Source organism: Rhinolophus sinicus, chromosome 18 (genome assembly GCF_057876585.1).
Source record: "Rhinolophus sinicus isolate RSI-liver-muscle chromosome 18, RSI-T2T, whole genome shotgun sequence".
In the NCBI taxonomy this organism is placed as follows: Eukaryota; Metazoa; Chordata; class Mammalia; order Chiroptera; family Rhinolophidae; genus Rhinolophus; species Rhinolophus sinicus.
This window is the reverse complement of record NC_142518.1, coordinates 81,183,374-81,209,292: the sequence shown is the minus strand read 5'-3', so window position 1 is coordinate 81,209,292 and position 25,919 is coordinate 81,183,374. Positions and strand designations below refer to the sequence as shown.

General features: G+C 37.7%; 1 protein-coding gene across 2 annotated transcripts in view; it reads right to left on the bottom strand.

The window, feature by feature from the left end:
* Positions 1 to 25,919, bottom strand: part of LONRF3 (LON peptidase N-terminal domain and ring finger 3) — a 59,946-nt gene that overhangs the window by 9,819 nt on the left and 24,208 nt on the right. For both annotated transcript variants that reach the window (XM_019717045.3, XM_074323600.2), the window contains 2 exons: positions 18,471 to 18,585; positions 16,136 to 16,257 (listed from right to left, as the gene is read on the bottom strand). In XM_019717045.3, the coding sequence (XP_019572604.2) occupies positions 16,136 to 16,257; positions 18,471 to 18,585 (237 nt within the window). The remainder of the gene's footprint in view (positions 1 to 16,135; positions 16,258 to 18,470; positions 18,586 to 25,919) is intronic.

Genomic DNA, 25,919 nt, shown 5'->3' with positions numbered 1-25,919 from the left:
CCTCTTCTGGGTATCTACCCAAAAAATCTGAAAACATTTAGAGATAAAGACACGTGTGCTCCAATGTTCATTGCAGCTTTGTTTACGGTGGCCAAGACATGGAAACAACCAAAATGTCCTTCGATAGATGAATGGATAAAGAAGTTGTGGTATATATACACAATGGAATACTATTCGGCAGTAAGAAAAGATGATATAGGAACATTTGTGACAACATGGATGGATCTTGAGAGAGTAATGCTGAGCGAAACAAGTCAGACAGAAAAAGCAGAGAACCATGTGATTTCACTGATATGTGGTATATAAACCAAGAACAACAAAAGAACAAGACAAACAAATGAGAAACAGAAACTCATAGACACAGACAATAGTTTAGTGGTTGCCAGAGGGTAACGGGGGCGGGGGGTGGGGGGTGGGAGATGAGGGTAAGGGGGATCGAATATATGGTGATGGAAAGAGAACTGACTCTGGGTGGTGAACACACAATGGGATTTATAGATGATGTAATACAGAATTGTACACCTGAAATCTATGTAATTTTACTAACAATTGTCACCCCAATAAATTTAATTAAAAAAAAAAAAAAAAAAAAGACCTCACTGCCAAGCAGAGGACAGAAGGAGTAGGTATGTAGCCTAGCCGCCCCCTCCCACCCTCTGCGATCTCGCCCCTCCCATACCCTCCTACCTTTAGAAGCAGAATGCCAATAGCAGTGTCAGATCAAAACAACAGAATATTTGCAGTTCTTAAAATTGCGGCCTGCAGCCACGGACTTACAGCCCAACCAGTTCCAGTGAAGGGGAGAGCGCCCTGGGTGCAGGACGGCCTGTGCTGATGATTGCCCCCGTAGCTCACAGCAAACTCTCACAACTCACACTGCCCACCCCCACCTATCTGGGCGGATCCCTGCAAGGATAAATGGAGACACTGAAACACACAGGCCCTGAACCTGGTGCAGGAAGAGCTTTAGAACTTCAGAAGTTCTCAACATTCCCCAAAGGACGTGGTGCCCTATATCCCAGGTGACCTGTTCACCCAGCATAAGTCCAATTTCCAGGGAATCCCCACAGTGTGTGAGAAGCTAGAACACTGCAGAGAAAATATAACACTACAGTTTGAGAGAGAATAAAAGGTTGCAGTCGGTGAGAAAATAAAATGTTCTACCAACACCTACTGGAAAACAAAACAAAGACCTCTTCCTATCAACCTGTCACAGAACCCACTGCTGAAGACGCCTAGGGAGAGAAATAATAATTTACTAATTGCCATGAATAACCCAGGTAACAAGGCAGCTCAGAAAGAAAATGAAAAGTCTCCAGAAAATGAACTTAAAGACACGGAAATATGTGGCTTAAATGACAGAGAATTCAAGATTGCAGTCCGGAAAAAACTCGACGAGATGCAAGAAAACACAGACAGGTAGTTTAACGAACTCAGAAACACAATCAAAGAACAAAATGAGCATTTTACCAAAGAGATTGAAATTTTAAAAAGAACCAAATAGAATTTCTGGAGATTAAGAACTCAATAAAAGAAATGAAGAATGAAATAGTCAGCTTAGGTAATATAGCTGACCAGACGAAGGAAAGAGTCAGTGACATCGAAAATAGAAATCTGGAAATGACACAGATGGAAAAAGAGAGAGACTTGAGAGTTAAAAGAAATGAAAGAACTTGACAAGAACTTTCTGATTCCATCAGAAAGAGCAATATAAGAATAATGGGCATACCAGAAGTAGAAGAAAGAGAGAAGGGAACAGAGAATATATTCAAACAAATACTCGGGCAGAACTTCCCAAAGTTGTGGAAAGAGCTGGATCCTCGAATCCATGAACTAAATAGAGTACCTAACTACCTTAACCCCAACAGGACTTCTCCAAGGCACATTGTATTGAAGGTGTCAAAAATTAACCACAAAGAAAGAATCCACAAGGCAGCCAGGGAAAAGAAGACGGTAACCTACAAAGGAAAGCCCATTATGCTATCATCAGATTTTTCAGCAGAAACTGTACAAGCCAGGAGAGAGCGGACTCAAATATTCAAACTATAGAAAGAGAGAAATTTGAGCCAAGAATAATATATTCAGCAAAGATATCCTTGAGGTATGAAGGAGGAATAAAGACTTATCCAGACATACAGAAGCTGAGGGAATTTTCTAATACACGACCTGCACTACAGGAAATACTGAAGGAGGCTATTTGACCTGAAACAAAAACAAACAAACAAAAAAGAATACAAAACCATGAGAAGTGTGATGAACAGACAGAAGCAGGAAATGGCAACCCCTGCACAAAATAGGGCACTATACACTTAAACATAACATACATGATAAAGAAGAAAAATGAAATCATTAAAGAAAAGGAGGAAAAGGACACCTTGCTACTGCAGTGCAGGAATCAACTCACAACATAAATACGGATGATTTGTGACAACAAAAACTTAAAAGGGAAGAGGGTAAGTTCTGAACTGGCATAAAGGAATGGAGAAGGTAAGCATGCTGAAGAAAATAGAATACTCTAAATATGAATCATTCCATTACATAAAAATAATGGTAACCAACAACAACAACAGCAAAAATCCAGAACTGAAATACATAACATAATAAAAGAAGAAAAACTGGGGAAAATCACAGAATACCACCACACTGAAATAACAGACAGCAATAAAAGCCAAACAAACAATGGAGATGCAGTCCTAACATAAAACCAAAGTTAGAATGATAGGAAATCCTCATAGGTCAATAATCACCCTAAATGTAAATTGACTGAACTTACCAATAGAATCGCACAGAGTAGCAGATAGGATCAAAAAACTAAACCCAACCATATGTGGCCTCCAAGAGACACAACTACAAGGACAAACATAGACTCAAAGTGAAAGGGTGGAAATTTACACTCCAAGCAAATGGTATCCAGAGAAAACCAGGCGTAGCCATACTGATATCAGATGAAACAGACTTCATAATACAAAAGGTAACAAGAGACAAAGATGGACATTTTATACTGATAAAGGGGACTATACAACAAGAAGACATAACAGTCATTAATATTTATGCCCCCAATCAGGGAAAACCAAAATACGCAACGCCACTATGAACAGAACTAAAGGGAGAAATTGACCAAAACACAATTATAGTAGGGGACCTAAATATATCACTGACAGCTATGGATAGATCATCCAAACAGAAAATAATAAAGGAAAAGCAGCCCTAAGCAACACATTAGATGAAATGGACATGATTGACATTTATAGAGCACTTCATCCTAGAACATCAGACTATACATTCTTTTCTAGTGTACACGGAACATTCTCAAGGATAGACCATATATTGGAACATAAAACAAGCCTCAACAAATTTAAGAAAATTGAAATCATACCAAGCATATTCTCTGATCACAAGGCTTTGAAATTGGATATAACTGCAAAAAGAAAGCAGGAAAAAACACAAATATGAGCAGATTAAAGACATACTTTTAAAGAATGACTTGGTGAAAGAAGAAATAACAGGAGAGATCAAAATGTACGTGAAACACATGAGAATGAAAATACATCCTACAAAAATTGGGGGGATGCAGTGAAAGCAGTTTTAAGAGGGAAATTCATATCATTAAATGCCTAGCACAAGAAATAAGAAAATTCCCAGATAAGTCACCTCATGCAACAACTTAGAGAACTAGAAAAAGAACAAATGAAAACCAAAGTCAGCAGAAGGAAGGAAATAATGAAAATCAGAGCAGAACTAAATAAAATAGAGAACAAAAAGACAATAGAAAAAATGAATGTGACCAAGAGCTCGTTCTTTGAAAAAGGTAATAAATTGATAAACTCACTAAAAAAGAGAAGACACAAATAAACAAAATCAGAAAAGAAAGAGGGAAGTTCTCACGGATGCCACAGAAATACAAACCATTATCCAAGAATACTATGAAGGACTATAGGCCACAAAATTCAATAACCTAGAAGAAATGAACATGTTCTTAGAACCACATGGCCTTCCTAGGCTGAATCACGAATAATTAGAAAATCTAAATAGACCAATCACCAGTAAGGAAATTGAATCAGTCATCCAAAACCTTCTCAAAAGCAAAAGTCCAGGACCAAAACCCTCCCAAAAGCAAAAATCCAGGACTAGTGAATTCTACCAACATTCAAAGAGCATCTAATACCTTTCCTACTCAAACTCTTCCAAAAAGTTGAAGAAGAGACAATAATCCCTAACGTATTTTATGAGGCCAACATTACCCTGACACCAAACCCTTGTAAGGATAAGACGAAAAAAGAAAACTACAGACCAATATCTCTGATGAATACAGACACAAAAATTCTAAACAAAATTGTAGCAAATCATATGCAGCAATGCATTAAAAAGACCATCACGACCAAGTCCGTTCATCCTAGGGCACAAGGATTGTTCGACATACGCAAATGGATCAATGTGATACACCACATAAACAAAATAAAGGACAAAAATCATATGATTATATCAATTTATTCAGTAAAAGCATTTGACAAGATACAACATCCATTTATGATTAAAACACTTAATAAAATGGGTATAGAAGAAAACACCTGAACATAATAAAGTCCATATATGAAAAACCCTCAGCTAATATCACAATTAATGGTGACAAACTGAAGCCCATTGCTCCACATTCAAGAACACAACAGGGCTATTCCCTATCACCTCTGCTTTTCAACATAGTATTGGAAATCCTAGCTGGAGCAATCAGGCAAAAGAAAGAAATAAAAGGCATCCAAGTTGGAAATGAGGAAGTTAAATTGTCACTCTTTGCAGATGACATGATGCTATATATAGAAAACCCTGAAAAGTCATCAAAATGGAAGCGTGAGGTGAGCCTCTGTAAATCTCCCCTGGAATTTACAACTAATAAAACAAACTGAAACTCCACAAAGGACTCCCTGCACAGCAGACAGGCAAGACGAAGAGGCTCACTACTGAATTCACCTAAAGGTGGGCGAATCGTGCAAGCCTAGGACGAGGGAAGGGAGAAGCACAGAGACGGAGCCGCGCGGGCACAGGACGAAGACCTAGCTCAGTGCTCCGAGCTCCCTGCATCCTGGAACTATCACAGCTGTGGGAGAGGGAAGAACTCAGACTGCTAGGGCTCGATTTATGGCCCTCAGGGCTGAGGGGACAGTATATAACACGGCTGAACCCAAGGCTCACGGCAGAGACCTCGGAGAAAATACTGAGGGAAGGAGGCTGAAAACAGTGGTATAAACCCTCACTAACAAACAGAGAATGGAAGCCATAGGAACCGAGATAAGCCCCTCCTTCCTACCCTCCCAGAGCTTACCCTGCCACCACCTGCCCGGTGCTAGAAGCGGAATAGTAGCAGTGTCAGATCAAAAGAACAGAACATTTGCTGTTCTGAGAACTGTGGACCGCAGACACAGATTCACAGCCCAACAAGTTCTGGCAAAGGGGTGGGAGCTGTGGAAACAGAACCGGCTGTGAGGGTGGTCGCTGCAATTGCTCTGGGCCACTTCTCACAACTCACCCCACCCCTGGCCCACCTATCTGGGTGGATCCCTGCAGGAGTAAACAGAACTGCTGAAACATACAGGCTCTGAATCTGGTGCAGGAAGAGCTTTGGAACTTCAAAAGCTCTCCACATACCCACACGGACACTGCGCCCTGAGACCCAGGAGAAATATCAACAGAAGAGAAGCTCGTCTCCAGGGGAATCACCCCATTGTGTGAGAAGCTGGAATAGTGCAGAGAAAACATAGCACTACTGTGTGTGAGAGAAAAAAAGGCTGCAGTCGGAGAGAAAATAAAACAATCTACCAACAAGTATGGGAAAACAAAAGAAAGACCTCTTCCTATCAACCTGTTGCAGAAGCCACTCCTATAGATGTCTACGAAGAGAAATAATAAATCAGTAATTGCCATGAATAACCAAGACAACAAGTCAGCTCAGAAAGAAAGTGAAAACTCTCCAGAAAAGGAACTTAAAGATATGGAAAGATGTGACTTAAATGACAGAGAATTCAAGACTGCAGTTCGGAAAAAAACTCAATGAGAAGTAAGGAAACACAGAAAGGCAGTTTAATGAACTCAGAAACACAATCAAAGAAAAATATGAGCATTTTACCAAAGAGATTGAAATTAAAAAAAAAAAAAAAAAAAAAAAGAAAGAATTTCTGGAGATTAAGAATCCAATAGAAGAAATTAAGAATGAAATAGCCAGCTCAGGTAGTAGAGTTGACCAGATGGTGGAAAGAATCAGTGACATCGAAGACAGAAACCTGGAAATTACACGGATGGAAGAAGAAAGAGACTTGAGACTTAAAAGAAATGAAAGAACTCTACAAGAACATTATGATTCCATAAGAAAGAGCAATATAAGAATAATGGGCATACCAGCAGTAGAAGAAAGAGAGAGGGGAACAGAGAATATATTCAAACAAATTGTTGGTGAGAACTTCGCATACTTGTGGACAGAACTGGATTTTCCAATCCAAGAAGCAAATAGAACCCCTAATTACCTCAATCCCAATAGGCCTTCTCCAAGACACATTGTATTGAAGCTGTCTAAAATCAACGACAAAGAAAGAATCCTCAAGGCAGCCATGGAAAAGAAGATGGCAGCCTACAAAGGAAAGCCCATTAAAGTATCATCGGATTTTTCAGCAAAAACTCTACAAGCCAGGAGGGAGGGGAAACAAATATTCAAACTATTGAAAGAGAGAAATTATGAGCCAAGAATAATATATCCAGCAAAGATATCCTTTAGACATGAAGGAGGAATAAAGACCTTGCCAGACATACAGAAGCTGAGGCAATTTTCTAATACACAACCTGCAGTACAAGAAATACTAAAGGTGGTGATTCGACCACCATCAACAGGGACTATTTGTTGCAATGAAATCATAAAAAGAGGGAGAGTAAAGGCCTGAAGCGGAATATGGGAATGGAGAAAGTAATCGTGCTGAGAAAATGGAATACTCTAAACATCAAAATTTCTTTTACATAAACTTAAGGGTAACTATTCAAAAGACATCCAGAACTGATTTTGTATACATACATACTGTAATAAAAGAAACAGAGGGAAAAATCATAGACTACCACCACACAGAAATAATAGACAACAATAAAAAGGCAAAGAAAAAATGGAGACACACCTCACCAGAAAAGTAAATATAGAATGACAGGAAATCCTCACATATCAGTAATCACCCTAAATGTAAATGGACTGAACTCACCAATAAAAAGGCACAGAGTAGCAGATTGGATCAAAAAACTAAACCCAACCATATGCTGTCTCCTAGCGACACACCTCAGCTACAAGGACAAGCATAGACTCAAAGTGAAAGGGTGGAAATTGACACTCCAAGCAAATGGTACCCAGAGAAAATCAGTTGTAGCCATAATAATATCAGATGAAACAGACTTCAGGGTGAAAAAGGTAAGAAGAGACAAAGATGAACACTTCATAATGGTAAAGGGTACTATAAAACAAGAAGGCATAACAGTCATCAATATTTATGTCCCCAGTCAGGGAGTACCGAAATATACCAAGCAACTACTAACAGAACTAAAGGGAGACATTAACCAAAACACAATTATACTAGGAGACTTAAATGCATCATTGACAGCTATGGATAGATCATCCAAAAAGAAAATAAATAACGAAATAGCTGCCCTAAATGACAAAATAGATGAAATGGACATAATTGACATATATAGAGCACTTCATCCTAAAACATCAGACTATACATTCTTTTCTAGTGTACATGGAACATTCTCAAGGATAGACCATATATTGGGACATAAAATCAGCCTCAGCAAATTTAAGAAGATTGAAATGATACCAAGCATATTCTCTGATCACAAGGCTTTGAATCTGGATATCAACTACTAAAAGAAAGCATGAAAAACCACAAATACATGGAGATTAAACAACATACTTTTAAAGAAGGACTGGGTCAAAGAAGAAATTAGAGGAGAGATCAAAAGATACATAGAAACAAATGACAATGAAAATACATCCTACCAAAATTTTGGGGATGCAGCGAAAGCAGTTTTAAGAGGGAAATTTGTATCATTACAGGCCTATCTCAAGAAACAAGAAAACTCCCAAATAAATAACCTCATGTTACACCTTAAAGAACTAGAAAAAGAAGAACAAGTAAAACCTAAGGTCAGCAGAAGAAAGGAAATAACAAAAATTAGAGCAGAACTAAATGAAATAGAGAACAAAAAGACAACAGAAAAAATTAATGTGACAAAGTGCTGGTTCTTTGAAAAGATTAACAAAATTGACAAACCCTTGGCTAGACTCACTAAGATAAAAAGAGAGAAGACACCAATAAATAAAATCAGAAATGAAAACGGAGTAGGTATAACGGATGCCACAGAAATACAAAGGATCATCCAAGAATACAATGAAGGACTATATGCCACCAAATTCAATAACCTAGAAGAAATGGACAATTTCTTAGAAACATATAGCCTTCCAAGGCTGAACCATGAAGAACCGGAAAATCTAAACAGACCAATCACTAGTAACGAAATTGAATCAGTCATCCAAAACCTTCCCAAAAGCAAAAGTCCGGGACCAGATGGCTTCACTAGTGAATTCTACCAAAACTTCAGAGGATCTAAAACGAATACTGATCAAACTCTTCCAAAAAATTGAAGAAGAGACAGTACTCCCTAACTTATTTTATGAGGCCAACATTACTCTGATACCAAAACCTGGTAAGGACAACACAAAAAAAGAAAACTACAGACCACTATCTCTGATGAATACAGACGCAAAAAAACTAAACAAAATTCTAGCAAATCGAATAAAACAATGCATTAAAAAGATTATTCATCACGACCAAGTGGGGTTCATCCCTGGGGCACAAGGATGGTTCAACATCTGCAAATCCATCAATGTGATACATCAAAAAACAAAAAAACAAAATAAAGTACAAAAATCATATGATTATACAAATTGATGCAGAAATATCATTTGACAAAATACAACATCCATTTGTGATTAAAACACTTAGTAAATAGGTATAGAAGGAAAATACCTTAACATAATAAAGACCATATATGACAAACCCTAAGCTAATCTCATACTTAATGGTGAGAAACTAAAGCCCTTTTTTCTATGTTCAGGAACACGATTGGGCTGTCCCCTATCACCTCTGCTTTTCAACGTAGTGTTGGAAGTCCTCGCCAGAACAACCATGAAAGAGAAAGAAATTAAAGACATTCAAACCGGGAATGAAAAAGTTAAATTGTCACTGTTTGCAGATGACATGATGTTATATATAGAAAACCCTAACGACTCCACCAAAAACCTGTTAGATACAATCAACAAATACAGTAAACTTGCCAGCTACAAAATCAACGTACAAAAGTCCATTGCATTCCTATATGCTAACAATGAAATCTCAGAAAAGGAAATATAGAAAACAATTCCTTTTGTAATTGCAGCAAAAAGAATAAAATACATAGGAATGAACTTAACCAAGGATGTGAAAGACCTATATGCTGAAAAGTATAAGACATTTTTAAAAGAAATTGAAGAAGACACAAAGAAATAGAAAGATATTCCATGCTCATGGATTGGAAGAATCAACATAGTTAAAATGGCCATATTATCCAAAGCAGTATACAGATTTAATGCACTCCCCATAAAAATACCAATGGCATTTTTTAAAGAAATAGAACAAAAAAATCATCAGATTTGTTTGGAACCACAAAATACCCCAAATAGCCAAAGCAATCTTAAGAAAAAAGAACAATACTGGAGGTATCACACTCCCTGACTTTAGCTTGTACTACAGGGCTACAATAATCAAAACAGCATGGTATTGGCAGAAAATCAGACACATAGACCAATGGAATAGAATTGAGCACCAAGAAATAAAACCACATAAATGTGCACAGATAATTTTTGATAAAGAAGCTAAAAACATACAATGGAGGAAAGACAGCCTCTTCAATAAATAGTGCTGGGAGAATTGGATAGCCACGTGCAAAAGAATGAAGCTGCACTGCTATTTGTCACCATGTACCAAAGTTAATTCAAAATGGATCAAAGACTTAAGCATAAGACCTGACACAATAAACTGCATAGAAGAAAACATAGGTACTAAACTTATGGACCTTGGGTTCAAAGAGCATTTTATGAACTTGACTCCAAAGGCAATGGAAGTAAAAGCTAAAATAAACGAATGGGACTATATGAAACTTAAAAGCTTCTGCACAGCAAAAGAAACCATTGACAAAATAAAGAGGCCACCAACTGAATGGGAGAAGATTTTTGCTAACAGTGCCTCCGATAAGGGGCTAGTATCCAGAATATACAAGGAACTCATGCAACTCAACAACAAAAAAACAAACAACCCAATTGAAAAATGGGCAGAGGACTTGAAGAGACATTTCTCCAAAGAGGACATACAAATGGCAAATAAACATATGAAAAAATGCTCAACATCACTAATCATCAGAGAAATGCAAATCAAAACCACAATGAGATATCACCTCACCCCAGTCAGAATGGCTATCATCAACAAGACAAATAGTAACAAATGTTGGAGAGGTTGTGGAGAAAAAGGAACCCTCATACACTGTTGGTGGGAATGCAGACTGGTGCAGCCGTTATGGAAGGCAGTGTGGAGGTTCCTCAAAAAATTACGAATAGAATTGCCGTATGACCCAGCAATCCCTCTCCTGGGTATCTACCCAAAAAATCTGAAAACATTTATACATAAAGACACGTGTGCTCCAATGTTCATTGCAGCTTTGTTTACGGTGGCCAAGACATGGAAACAACCAAAATGTCCTTCGATAGATGAATGGATAAAGAAGTTGTGGTATATATACACAATGGAATACTATTCGGCAGTGAGAAAAGATGATATAGGAACATTTGTGACAACATGGATGGATCTTGAGAGAGTAATGCTGAGCAAAACAAGTCAGACAGAAAAAGCAGAGAACCATGTGATTTCACTGATATGTGGTATATAAACCAAAAACAACAAAAGAACAAGACAAACAAATGAGAAACAGAAACTCATAGATACGGACAATAGTTTAGTGGTTGCCAGAGGGTAAGGGGGGTGGGGGGGGAGGTGTGGGTAAGGGGGATCGAATATATGGTGATGGAAGAACTGACTCTGGGTGATGAACATACAATGGGATTTATAGATGATGTAATACAGAATTGTACACCTGAAATCTATGTAATTTTACTAACAATTGTCACCCCAATAAATTTAATTAAAAAAAAAAAAAAAGAAAAATGGGCAGAGAACCTGAAGAGACATTTCTCCAAAGAGGACATACAAATGGCCAATAGACATATGAAAAAATGCTCACCATCACTAATCATCAGAGAAATGCAAATCAAAACCACAATGAGATTTCACCTCACCCCAATTAGAATGGCTATCATCAACAAGACAAATAGTAACAAGTGTTGGAGAGGCTGTGGAGAAAAAGGAACCCTCATACACTGTTGGTGGGAATGCAGATTGGTGCAGCCGTTATGGAAGGCAGTGTGGAGTTTCCTCAAAGAATTACAAATAGAATTACCATATGACCCAGCAATCTCTCTCCTGGGTATCTACCGAGAAAATCTGAAACATTTATCCATAAATACACGTGTGCTCCAATGTTCATTGCAGCTTTATTTACGGTGGCTAAGACATGGGAATAACCAAAATGTCCTTCCATAGATGAATGGATAAAGAAGTTGTGGTATATATACACAATGGAATACTATTCAGTGATTAGAAAAGATGAAATAGGACCATTTGTTACAACATGGATGGATCTTGAGATTATAATGCTAAGCGAAATAAGTCAGACAGAAAAAGCATAGAACCATATTTAATTGATATGCGGTATATAAACCAATGTGATTTTTGGATGATTTAATACAGAATTGTATACCTGAAATTAATGTAACTTTACTCATAATTGTCACCCCAATACCCTTTAATTAAAAAAAAGATAGAAAACGAGACCTTTGTATATGCTGCCTAAAAGAGACTCACTTCAGATGTCAGAGGGTCTGTAGATTGGGGGAGGTGGCTTATCACTTTGTAAGGGGTGAAATGTCTAACTATTGTATTGTTTTGTACACCTGAAACTAATAAGTAATAAAAAGATGATGACAACCTTAAAAAAGGCACAGAGTGACTCGCTTCATATTGAGAGATAGAAACAGATTGAAAGTAAGTGGATGGAAAAAAATATTTTATGAAAACGAAAAAAAAAAAGTTGGGGAGCAATTCTTATTCCAGACACAATAGACTTTAAAACAAAAGTATAACAAGAAAGAAAGAAGGATGTAGTATTCCCACTTCGTGTATTTATCTGAAGAAACTGAAAGCACTGCTTCAAAGGGACATGTGTATCCATACGTTTGTTGCATCATCATTTACAATAGCCAAGAATTTGAGGTAACCTGTGTGTCCATCAATGGATGAATGAATGAAAAGGTAGTACATACATATAATCGAATATTACTCAGCTGTAAATAAGAATGAAATCTTGCCATCTGCAACAACACTGATGAACCTAGAGGGTATTGTGATGAGTGGAGTACGTCGGACAGAGAAAGATAAATGCCATATGATTTTACTTATATGTGGAACCTAAAGAACAAAATAAACAAAAGAGAAACAGACTCTGTATCTCTTAGATACGGTGTACATTTTGACGGTTACCAGCTAGGAGAGGGTTTGGGGGTGGGTGAAAAAGGGAAGGGATTAAGAAGTAAAAATTCGTAGTCACAAAATAGTCATGGGAATGTAGGGTATAGCATAAGGAATATAGTCAATATTATTGTAATAACTACCATGTTTCCCCGAAAATAAGACCTAGCCAGACAATCAGCTCTAATGTGTCTTTTGGAGCAAAAATTAGTATTTGACTATAAGACCGGGTCAATATAATATAGTATTATATAACATAGTATACTATACTATACTATACTATACTATACTATACTATACTATACTATACTATACTATACTATACTATACTATACTATACTATACTATACTATACTATCATGTAATACCGGGTCTCATTAATTTTTACTCCAAAAGACGCATTAGAGCTGATTGTCTGGCTAGGTCTTATTTTCAGTGAAACACGGTGTGTATGGTGTCAGATCCGTACTAGACTTACTGGTTGATCACTTTGCAAGTTATGTAAATGTCTAATCACTATGTTGTATATCTGAAACAAAGATAATATTGTATGTCAATTGTAATTGAGGAATAAAACAATTATTTAAAAAATATGTATTGAGGAATCAGCAGGATTATTCTAACAGGGAAAAGAATATAAACTTTAAGGAAAACTATAGACCAGTTTTATTTACTCCATAAAGAAACAAAAATTTTATATGTAAGATGTAAAACAGCACAAATTTATATTCATCTATTTAGTTGCTTATGCAATCATTTTCTCTCTAGACCAGTGGTTCTCAATGGGGCAATTTTGCATCTCAGGGGACACTTGGAAATATCTGGATACATTTTTGGTTGTCACAGCTGGTGAGCAGGTGCTACTGGCATTTGGTGGATAGAATTCAGGGATGCTGCTGAACATTCTATGATGCACAGGGCAGCCCCTCTCCTCCACAACAAAAAGTGATCCTGCCCCAGATATCAATAGTGTTGAGTTGGAGAAATCCTGCCCGAGGGGGTGAGGTTGCAATCTAGGTTTTCCTGAAGGCACACACTTCTGGTCGTGCTCCTTTAGGGAAATTGCCATGAGTCTTCTATCTGATGTTTCTCATCTACAGGTAAGGAGTAAATATCACTGGCATATGGAATGTTATGATGTAGAATAATGACCATATGTTTTCACAGCATTTTGAAAATATTAAGGACTATAGAATTGAGAATAATTATGAAAACAATTCTTAAGAGAGTTTGTTCCCATCATAATTTCCAACATTAACACATATTAGAATGAAGGAAATATTAAGTATATGAATGTAAAGATTTCTTAATATTGTTTTATTTATGAAAACCCTAGAAAGTATAGTTTATTGTTAACAACTGAGAGCTTGTCCATGATATACATATAGGGAACAGGGATGGAGTTGCGATGGGGGAAGTGAATCTGTATTGATTCTTATAGGAAATTCTGAGTTTCTTTCAATAACAGTTGTTGATATGAGTGCATGACCATTTAGTTACCAAAAATTCACAGTAAAATTTAGTCATAGTAAAATTCACTTTTACATTTAAGTTGTGTGCCTATTGTTTGTGAAGAAACTTGAGGATCTTAAATATTATAATATAATATATGATTGCATTTCTGATTTTGCAACTTGCTGATTAAACTCTCTACAAGAGTTAAAAATACTAAAATGCAGCTAATGCTGCAGGCTCAGTCCCATTATCAGGTTAGCCTACAGGCTCAAAGATGAAAATTGACATTCTATATCATCTAATTTGGCTCAAGAAGTTCTCTGGTATGTTAACATGGTGGGTGACAGTTATACTTCACTTTTTTTTTTCATGTCTCAACTCAAACAATCTCTACAGGTTTCTTGCTGGCAATATGGCAAGTGTACTGGTAATATAAGTGGACCCAGCTCTCCAGAAGGATGGTGGAAAATTCTCTGCAGAGTCACCCTGAGCATCTCAAATTTGCACAGTCCCTAGAAGATCTGCGTGGCAGGCCCAGCTGGGAAGAGGAGGTAACAATGAAGAGGCGAGAGTAATCTAGCCTCGTGATGCTCAAATATGCCTGTGCATCAGAATTGCCAGGGGCCCTTAAGTCCAGACAACCAGGTTGCAGCACCCCCAGGAACACTGGTGCATTGGTTCTGGAATCAGGCCCGGGCAGCCAGCCCTTCAGCAAGTGCTCATGAAGATTCAGAAACAGACTGAGAGGGAATCAGCAACTTGGCCAGCAACTCCTGGATCCCTGTTCTCTTATTTGTCTAGTAAATCCAATACAGCAACAGCTGAACCTGAAACTACCAATAAATATAAGATCATTTGCCCAAATCTCAAAACGATTAAGTTTAGGATGCCTTTAAATAGAAATCCCTCTAGCATAGTGCAGTGTTTGTTAATGGTTAATGAAACATTAAATTATATTTGAGAGGAGGGCTCAGAGAGATTCAAGGTGAACTTAGGAATCAAAAATAAAGATAAAGGTGACCTGAGCATATTTAATATGAGTCAATAAGGGAAAAAAAAGATTTCATTTCTAGCTTCCCAGGAAAACATGTCCAAAGTAGGAGGCACATTCAGACAAACTGATGGTAGTTTAGAAATAGTTCTCTACAGGGTGGGTACAAAACCAGAACAGCTTTTGCAACCAGGAACCTAGACCTCAGAATGCTGTGAGGATTCCACACCTGGGTTGGGGAGACAGGAGGGCAGCAGTACAAGAGGCAGATATTAGTGATTACCTCCTCCTGCTTTGTCTGCTAAATGAACTGTTCTTCCAGCCAGGCAGAGCTTGGAGCCCTACTTCCATCCCCATCCCTACCTACCCTTCACCTCTCACAATACCTGTGCATGGCAGAGAACGCCTATAACAAGAAGCATTCTTACTATTACCATTATTAAGTGCTTACTATGCACTAGCTCATTTGATCTTCATAGTAAGTCCATAATTATCCCCAAGCTACTGATGAGGAAACCGAGGCCCAGAGAGGTGAAGTGATTTGCCTATGGTCATGAAGTATTCTCACTTTGTGGCAAAACTGGGTCATAAACCCAGGTCTGGCTGACACCAAAGTTCTTAGCACCTCCTTATATATTTGAAAACAGTCTTCTGGACACTTTATCAGTTCCCCTTGATTATGCTACTCCAATTTACTCCTGCCGGTGACACCCAGTTACTAGTGCCAAGATGAGACCTAGTCAGTGGTTTGGCTTAAGCTTCTTCAGTGGTATGCTGACAAATGTTGAACAACTGGCTTTCGGGAGGCGGGTTGTGGGGAGAGAAGCCCTTGTTTATAGCATTTGCAAATTTCCATGGTGTAAATACTCTCACCATGGCCAATTTTAAGCTACCAGCGTGATATCACTGAATGAGGAGTTAGGAAGAAATGTGCACATTCAGCTCTATGAACTGGTATGAGTGAAACTGAAAAGAGAAACATGCATATACATACTTAGAAAGTTCTGCCATTTCCTCTTCATAAAGTTTCCTTCGTTCCTTGAGCTCTTCTGGAAGGAATTTAGCTATTAGCTCTTCCATTATGACATTTTTGCTGTATTTTCTTGATGCCAAGCACTATATGGGAAACAAGGCTATTAGATATTATGCAGTCATCAGAAAAACACAAAGCACTTCTGATGCAATCAGTAAAATAGTCAAATGGCCCACATATTGGAGTAATTTAGACCCATATATTAGCAGCTGATACTATTATAATGTATGTATTCTTTCGATGTTAGACTTTAAAAAATGCAATCAATTACTCTTATAATTAGAAATAAATATTTTAACAAGGAAAAAAGATTTGTATTGATGTTTTAAAAATCTCGTCACTGTCCTAAAACACTTAAATTGAGATCATGTTCCTGTCAAAAAAGGGGTAAAATCCTTTCCTTTCCTATTTCTGATTTTTGTTTACAAGATCACAGAAACTGTCTCCATCTGGGATATGCTGAATGTCTGTGGCCAAAAGGTTCAGGGAACTAAAAAGCAATTTTCAATCATTGATCCTTTCCTTTCCTGCCCAAACTCCACCCCATTCCAATGCTTGGCTTCTGGATATTGCAAGTCTAAATATTTTTCTTCTCTATCTTTAGTTTAAAAAAAGAAGAAAACAAAAACAGCTAAATACTGGTGATGTGTTCATCTATTTGTGTGTTTTTTTTAATATACCATTTAGGTACCACTGAAATTATGTTATAAATCATGATTTCAGAACCGAACTCAGCCTCAACTGTCACTATTACTCTCCTCCCAAACATCCCTAACCCATGCATATCTAGGTATCTGTAAGTAGGGGGCATTTAACCGTGTGGACCAGACAATGGGACTTAAAACATCTGCAGAGAATTGCTTGCTATGGAAGCTACCCACACAGACTCAGCAGGGGAAGCTCCTGAGTATAAAACTGCTGGCTTTAGACAAATTTTCCTTTCCCAGTGTGGGCTATGTCTGTCTATACTGCAGTGAACATGATTGGAATAAGATATTCATTTCTCTGGGAGATGGAGTAAGTGTGACCCTGTGTGAATACAAAGAGATAGATGAGAATATCTTCTAGACCCTGTGTCTGGAACCCCACAGTATCTGCCTCCAGGATGCTTTATAGGACACTGACTGGCTGCCGGAGAACTAACTGCTTTGTCCAGCTGGGGAAAAGCAATGACTCAGGAGGTAGCCAATCCAATAAAGAGATGACTCCTCTGTTGACGCTAAGACAAAAACCCAGGAAAGGCATATACTAAACTGTTAACAGTGATTTTTTCCAGGTGATGAGCAGATTATGGGTAGATTTTTCTTCTTTCTGCTTATCTGAATGTCATAGTGTTAGCACAACACAAATATATTATTTAAGTGTAAAGACTTCTCATCTACAATATGCCAGCAAACCCCACCCCTTTACCTAGGTAAGGTACGGCACTCACCCTCTTCCAACCCAATACACACCCCCAGAGTTATCCTGGATGATTTCACTCCATTCCCTTAGTTTACATTTTGGGGTGTTGGGGAAACTCAACATGTGACTTCTCTGGACTTACATTCACCTAGAGATAGTCTTGCATCTCCAACCTCTAGTCTGGGATGACAGGGGTCAAGTGACCTTAATACTGACTGTAAAATGTGGCACACATGTCCCTGTGGGAGGAAAACAAGATGGATTCCCAGACCCATTGGTGCTAAAGGAAATTCCATTAGGTCCACTTGAAAAAACCAAGGTGGCAATTTGTGTGATTCATTTTAGAAAACCTGAAAGCCTCAGAGCTTTTCAGGTAGCTAAGGATCTGCTAATAAATACAGTGGCTCCTGAGGGGTGGGACAAGGACTACATTGAAAGTCTGTGAGATTTAGCTGAAGCCCTGGGAATGGTCTCTTCAAGTCACAGAATAAACACTGACAAAAAGAGGACACCAATGCTCATCTAGTCCAAGCCCAGAGAGGACACAAGATTCACCCAAGATTACAGTGAATCAGGTGCTATGATGGGATTAGAACCAGGCTACATATTTATCATCAATTTAATATTTTTGTTTCCAACACAAATTAATTTCACTACAAACAGTGCATAAAAAGCTAGCTGTTGCCTCATTTTCTTGAAGGATTTTGTGGAGAGGGGATGGGTGGCTATAAAGTAGGAGAAAGAGATGGATGGTCTGAGGGAGTATTTTGCCCTAGCACAGTGCAGTGGCTTGGAATCCAATAGGACACAATTTCAAATAAGAATTTTATTTAAGAGTCTTAGTACCCAATTCCAAATAAGCTAACCCAACCAAGAAAGAAAAATGTTTTACCTGTGAAAGACCATCTTTGCACAGTGGACACTTCGCGTTGTGATCTAGGCATCTTTCAAGACATTTTAAGCAAAATGTGTGCCCACAAGGTGTTGTGACTGGCTCATAGAATAATCTGAAATTTAGGAATCAAAATGAAAAAAAAACTGCAATAAGACCAAAAAGTAAAAGACAGAGTATTATTTGGAAAATTCTGTGTGTGGGGCAGGATTCTTTTTTAAAAATCCCTGCAGTTGTTTCACTTCAGAAAAGCATTTGTTTTTATTTGTGAACTTGATTTTAAAATAATGCATTTATTAAAGTTTAGGACATAGCTAGATCATTTTGTAACATTAGTTCTAGTCAGTCTTTTCTGGGGCATACCGATTACTTTTACCCTGTCTAGAGATGAATGCCCAGAGTGTCTGATAGATTCCATTCTAAAATATTTTGCCAACCTGCTCACCTGAACACTGTAGTACCTCGGTTTTCAAAAGTCTCAGTTGACGAACATTTTGGTTTATGAACGCCATAAATTCGGAACTAAATGCTTCAGTTTTCGAACACGACTCAGAAGTTGAACATGTCACACGGCTTCCGCTGAGTGCAAGATCCTGAGGCCTAGCTGTCGGCTGTTTTTGAATGTTTCACAACTCGTGGATTACACTCGAAAACCGAGGTACCACACTGTATATGTAAACACACAGATAAACACACATGCGCGTACATACACACACACTCACACATTTACCCATTTAAGTACTTTATATCACATTACAATGGAAACAGACTTGGCTTCTTTGCTAACCTTGAATCCATTTTTCACCTAAGCAATGTGTGATCCTGAAGGATTTTGAAATTGCCCCTGCTTTTTATATGGATAGATCATTTTCCTAGAGGCAATAGAATAATATTGTTAATGTGCTTACTGATACACACGTACATACAAATGTACATATATACATGTATATGCATACATATACTTCATGAGGTCCTATTTTAATTGCTTTGTGGGAACTGGACATTTTCAAAGTAATCTGGGTGTCTTTTTAAAAGCTGTTCTGTACATTCAGAGATTCATGGGTTTACTTTGCTTAAAGGAAGGCTCACCTGCAGAACCACTGGTGGGGGCAGCTGAAGATGATGGTTCAGAAGTGGGGCCTGTACTCACCAAGAGGACAGAAAGAAAGGAAAGATGCTTGACCAGCTTATTTTGACCTCATGAAAGTATTCGTTGAGAGAAAGAGGCTGCCAGCTGCACAGCCTCCCTTGTGTGGCCAGAAGGTGCACAAGCAGCCTGGTCGCACTGCCAGGCTGAGCAGAAGAATCAAAATGTCAGAGTTGAAAAGCACTTGAGAAAAAATGGAACCCACCATCCAGAGTAAAACTGAGGTTCAGAGGGGATGAAGTGGCTTATCTACCTACCTGTATATAGCTAACTGTTGGCAGATGAAAGGCTTTCCAACTTTCACTTTCAGTTGTGTGTTCTTTCTACGAGAACAATGACCCTCAGCCATTGCTGTGCATGAGAATCACCAGGGGAGCTTTTTCTTTAAACAGCTTTATTGATGTGCAATAAACTGCATATACTTCAAGTGTACAATTTGATAAGTTTTAATATATGTGCACACCCATAAAACCATCTCTACAATCAAGTTCATGAACACACCCATCACCCCCAAACATCTCCTCATGCCTTTTGTAAACCCTCCCTCCTGCTCCTGCCCACACCACCCATCACCTGGGGACTTTTAAAAACTACAGATGCCTTGGATCACACCTACAGAGATTCAGATCAGTTGGCCCAGGGTAAGGGCCAGGAATCAGGATTTTTTAAAGCTCCTTGGGTAGTTTTAATGTGCAACCAGGGTTGAGAATTACTGTATTATGCAATCCTACTAATCTCTGCATAGGCAAATCTTCTGCATTTGTCTTCAAACCTAATTGTCAGAGTCACCTGTAGAGCTTTAAAAACATAGACATAGCGAAGCCCCACTGGATAAAGTTTGCGATTCAGCAGGTCAAGGGGAGGGGCAGAGATCTGATATTTTTAACAAGCCAAGGAGGTCTGGAGTAGGAGAGAGACTTCAGATATTCACTTTTGTTCTACTTTTTGAATGTTATAATCCTGTCTTAAAAATAGCTAATTTAACAAAATTAATAAATTTTAGTTATTAAATCAGCCAACAAGTAAAATTAATTAAAAAATATCTTTATGATGGAGGTCCTAACTGGTTCGCTAAGGCAAGAAGAAAAGTAAATAAAAATAAGAGGATTGGAAAGGGAAAAAAAAACCTGCTGTTATTGACAAATGGTATGATGGTAAACTTAGAAAATCTAAAAGAATCTACAGAATGATTATTAGAATTAATAGGAATTGATAGAATTAGCAAGGATGCTTGATAAATATACACACATTTGTATTCTATATATCAGGAACAGACATGAGAAAATACATTTTTGAAAGATGACATTTACAATCGCTTTTATAAATCAAGTACCCAAGAATAAATCTAAACAAAGTTGTACAAGACTTCTTAGTGGAAAAAAAACAAACAAACAAACTATAAACACTTCATTGAAAGTAAAGAAGACCTAAACAAGCACCAATACAAACTCCAACAGGTTATTTCACTTGTTTGTTTTAGTGGAACTTGGAAAGTTGATTTCTACACTTTGTAAGGCAAGGCAAAAGGACTAGAAGAGCTGAGATACTTCTGAAGAGCAACAATGTGGAAGGACTTGCTCTACCAGATGTCAGAACTTATTATAAAGCTGTAGTGATTAAAATAGTGGTAGGACTATCACAAGGGCACACAGATCTGTGGAACAGAATAGAAAGCCCAGCAATAGACCCAGACACAAATTCTTCACTTATGACAACTGTGGTACTTCAAAACAGAAAGGGGATTTTCAGTACATAAGTAGCATTCTCAATAAATGCTATTTGGGATAGTTGGCTAAGCATAGGGGGAAATGAAGTTAAACAATTTCTCACACCATACACAAAAATCAGCTCCATGTGGGCTGTAATAATAAGTGTGAAAAGGAAACAGTAAAGCTTTTAGAAGATAAAATACAATATATTTATGACCTCAGTGTTAAAAGGAAAGATTTCTTAAACAAGACACACACACTAACTATAAATGAAAAGATTGGTAATTTTTACCACGTTAAAATTGGTAAAGTTCATCAAAAGATACCATTAAGAGAGCAAAAAGGCAAGCCACAGAGTGGGAGAGGGTGTTTGCAGCACACATGATTAACAAAAGAAGTCAGTAAGAAAAACAAAGATAACCTAATAGAAAATGGGCAAAGACTCATATGTACCAGTCTACATAAAAATTGGTCATAGCAATGTTGTCCACAGTAGTCCAAACTAGAAACAACCCAAATATCCATCTATAATAGAATTGATAAGTAAACTGTGGTAGATTCATACGATGAGACACTATACACTAATGAAAGTGAACAAACTTCACCTACATGTAATAGCATGGGTACATGTAATACTGAGGGAAAGAAGCCAGAAATGGATATAAATGGATAATTCAATTTATATGAAGTTTTTTAATAGGCAAAATGAAATTACACTGTTTAGAGATGCACACGTGGGTGGTAAAACTATTTTGAAAAGGAAGAGGGAGGTTGAAGAGGGTAGAGGGGGTCAAATATATAGTAACAGAAGGAGACTAGACTTTGGGTGATGAGCACACAATGGAATATACAGATGATGTATTATAGGACTATACTCGAAACATAATCTTATTGACCAATGTCACTCAAAGTAATTTAATTTAAAAAAGAAGAGATAAAAGTCAAGATAGTTGTCTTGGGAAAGGGAGGGAGTCATGATTTGGAAGTGGCATATAGGCAGCTTCTGAGGTTCTGGCACTGTTTTATTTTTTGAACTGAGAGGGGTTGCATGAGTATCCTTTTTACAATAATTTGTTAAGAGATTACATTTATATTTTATGTATTTTTCCACTGTGTATATTTTACAATTTAAAATGCTTTTCAACAGTGTGATTTGCAGCCTGATTTGTGAACCACGACTATGATCTAACTACCATGTTTCCCCAAAAATAAGACCTAACCGGAAAATAAGCCCTAGCATGATTTTTTTCAGGATAACATCCCCTGAACATAAGCCATAATGCATCATTTGGAGCAAAAATTAATATAAGACCCAGTCTTATTTTAGGGGAAACATGGTACACAGCAGCAAAACCAGAATATCTCACTTCCTCAGTAATCTGTGTCCTAGAATCGGAATGCTTTTTATACATTATCTGATGATGCTGAAGATGAAGATGATTAATGAATCTGTATCTGCAAAACTATTTTTCCTGACGATTTCAAAATTGGGCCTTTAGGTCATTTAAGAATGTAATCCACATAAAATAATAATGATATAGCTGGTTAATTAATTGCAATAAATACTGATATTTAATGAGCAGATGAGTAAAACAGACACAAAAGGATACAGCAATTGTTTGCAAGAGTTATGATTAAAATGTCCCTGATCTGAGTGGTCACAAACAAGAATGCTGCCACAGATGCTGCATAATTATTGCTTTCAGCGGTAAGAAAAGATGATATAGGAACATTTGTGACAACATGGATGGATCTTGAGAGTGTAATGCTGAGCAAAATAAGTCAGACAGTAAAAGCGGAGAACCATGTGATTTCACTGATATGTGGTATATAAACCAAAAACAACAAAAGAACAAGGCAAACAAATGAGAAACAGAAACTCATAGACACAGTAAATCGTTTAGTGGTTACCAGAGGGTAAGGGGGTGGGGGGTGGGAGATGAGGGTAAGAGGGATCAAATATATGGTGATGGAAGGAGAACTGACTCTGGGTGGTGAACACACAATGGGATTTATAGATGATGTAATACAGAATTGTACACCTGAAATCTATGTAATTTTACTAACAATTATCACCCCAATAAATTTAAAAATAAATTTAAAAAAAAAGAAATAATTCTGTCTGACTTATTTCGCTCAGCATTACACTCTCAAGATCCATCCATGTTGTCACAAATGTTCCTATATCATCTTTTCTTACCGCCGAATAGTATTTCATTGTGTATATATACCACAACTTCTTCATCCATTCATCTATCAAAGGACATTTTGGTTGTTTCCATGTCTTGGCTACCGTAAACAAAGCTGTAATGAACATTGGAGCACACGTGTCTTTATCTCTAAATGTTTTCAGATTTTTGGGGTAGATACACAGGAGAGGGATTGCTGGGTCATATGGCAATTCTATTCGTAATTTTTTGAGGAACCTGCACACCGCCTTCCATAATGGCTGCACCAGTCTGCATTCCCACCAACAGTGTATGAGGGTTCCTTTTAAAAGCTGAGAACCATGTGATTTCACTGATGTGTGGTATATAAACCGGGAGCAGCAGGGGAATGGGACAGACGGGTGAGAAACAGCAACTCATAGACACAGACAATGGTTTGATGGTTGCCAGAGGGTAAGGGGGGTGGGGGGTTGGGGGTGGGAGATGAGGGTAAGGGGGATCGAATATATGGTGATGGAAGGAGAACTGACTCTGGGTGATGAACACACAATGGGATTTATAGATGATGTAATACAGAATTGTACACCTGAAATCTATGTAATTTTACTAATAATTGTCACCCCAATAAATTTAATAAAATTAAAAAAAAGAAATAATTCAAGGCTCAAATCCTTAGAATATATCACTTTTCAATATTCAATTCACTTCTATATTCTAGGGCTATTCTGCTACTCTCCAAATGCTGACTGAGTAAATTGACTAGAACAGATGGAATATATTTCTCTTGGGTATGTGTAATACTGCTTTTCACATAAGTTAACTTTATATATTAACAGGCAGTAATTATGATTAGATCCATTATACTATTGAGGAAATTAAGACCCGGACAGGTTAAATAACTTGCCTAAGATCATACAGCTAGCTAGTAAATAGCAGGGCTTGGATGTGAAGTCACATCTGATCCCCAAGACCATTTTCCTTCACTATATGACATGGCCACAACTGTGTGTACGTCTATAGTATCTAGAATATCTAGAACAGACATCATCCATCTACATGTAGAAACACACACTCGCACACACACTTTTCCCCCTCCCTCTCTGTTTCCCTCCTCCCCCTCTCCGAGAGAGATGGAGGGAGGTAGGGAGGCAGAGAGAGAGAGAGAGAGAGAGAGAGAGAGAGAGAGAGAGAGAGAGAGAGAGAGACTCTATATAAAGATAGAAATGGATATATACTCAAATTCTTCTCCATTTTATTTACCACTTTAGGTAATAATTTCAGAAAACATTTCAGGGAGGCATTTATAAATCAGAGTAGGGTCAGATTTTTTTCACAAGAAAGCATTTTACATTGTCACAGTGAGGAATTAAACAATAGTAATCATAAATATTTTCAGTTAAATGTCAGCCTGGATACAATGTTTGGCTTATCTGAAAATAGCTATCTTTTGCCAGCAGCTACATCCTTGTATTGTGTTCTTTTGCGCCTATCAAAACGTGAGCAAAGAGAGAGCAAGAAGGAGGGGGACAGATAGAGAGGGGGATAGAATAGAATAGAATAGAATAGAATAGAATAGAATAGAATAGAATAGAATAGAATAGAATGAAATGACTCCTTAACACCCAGGTAGTTGAGTAGCTAAACCTAGGTTAAATGTAAAGCTTTTTATTTCAATTGAAAAAGAGGTCCCTGGGCCATTAGGTAACTGGTTCAAATATCAAACATTCTTGCTCCACATCTCAAAATATCCTTGTCACCCTAATGGTGCTGCTCCATAGCAGTCCCAGAAGTGGCCCCCAATGGCCAGGATATCCATATCAGGTGAATCTCAAAGAAGAATTTCTATTCACTAAAGACTGAGGGGCAGAGTTTTGAGGTGTTGGATTTAGAAGAAACATCCCTCAGTAGATCTCTCCAAATCCAGCAAGGTATACTCGGAGACTGGAAAGTTCCTCATGAATGCACCTGCCAATTATTGTTCCATTCACTCTTTCCACCTTTTCCCTGTGGAATTTATAAGCTGCTCCTGATTTTCTCCCTAGAGTCAGAGTAGATAAATGCACACTCTAACTTGTTTTCTACCAATGCAGCACCACAGGACTGGAGTTCATTCTAGAAACACACAGGAAGTACAACCTGTGTATGTAAAATTTATGACCAGGCAGATTGTTTAAAACTATCTCTACCCTTAGATCCTCTACCCCAAAGACACAAGAGGGTTGTAATAGAATCTAATAATAATGGTAACAATAAAAAGAAGAAAAACACTAAAGAGCAGTGAAAACAGGAACTTTTCAAGACTACAATAATTCAAGCTAAAGCATGTATATGAAATAGCTCCTGTCAACATCCAATTTCTGACTTAGAGACAAACCTTGTTGGAAAGGGAACTACATTTTTCTGACCAAGAGTTACAGTTTTAAGA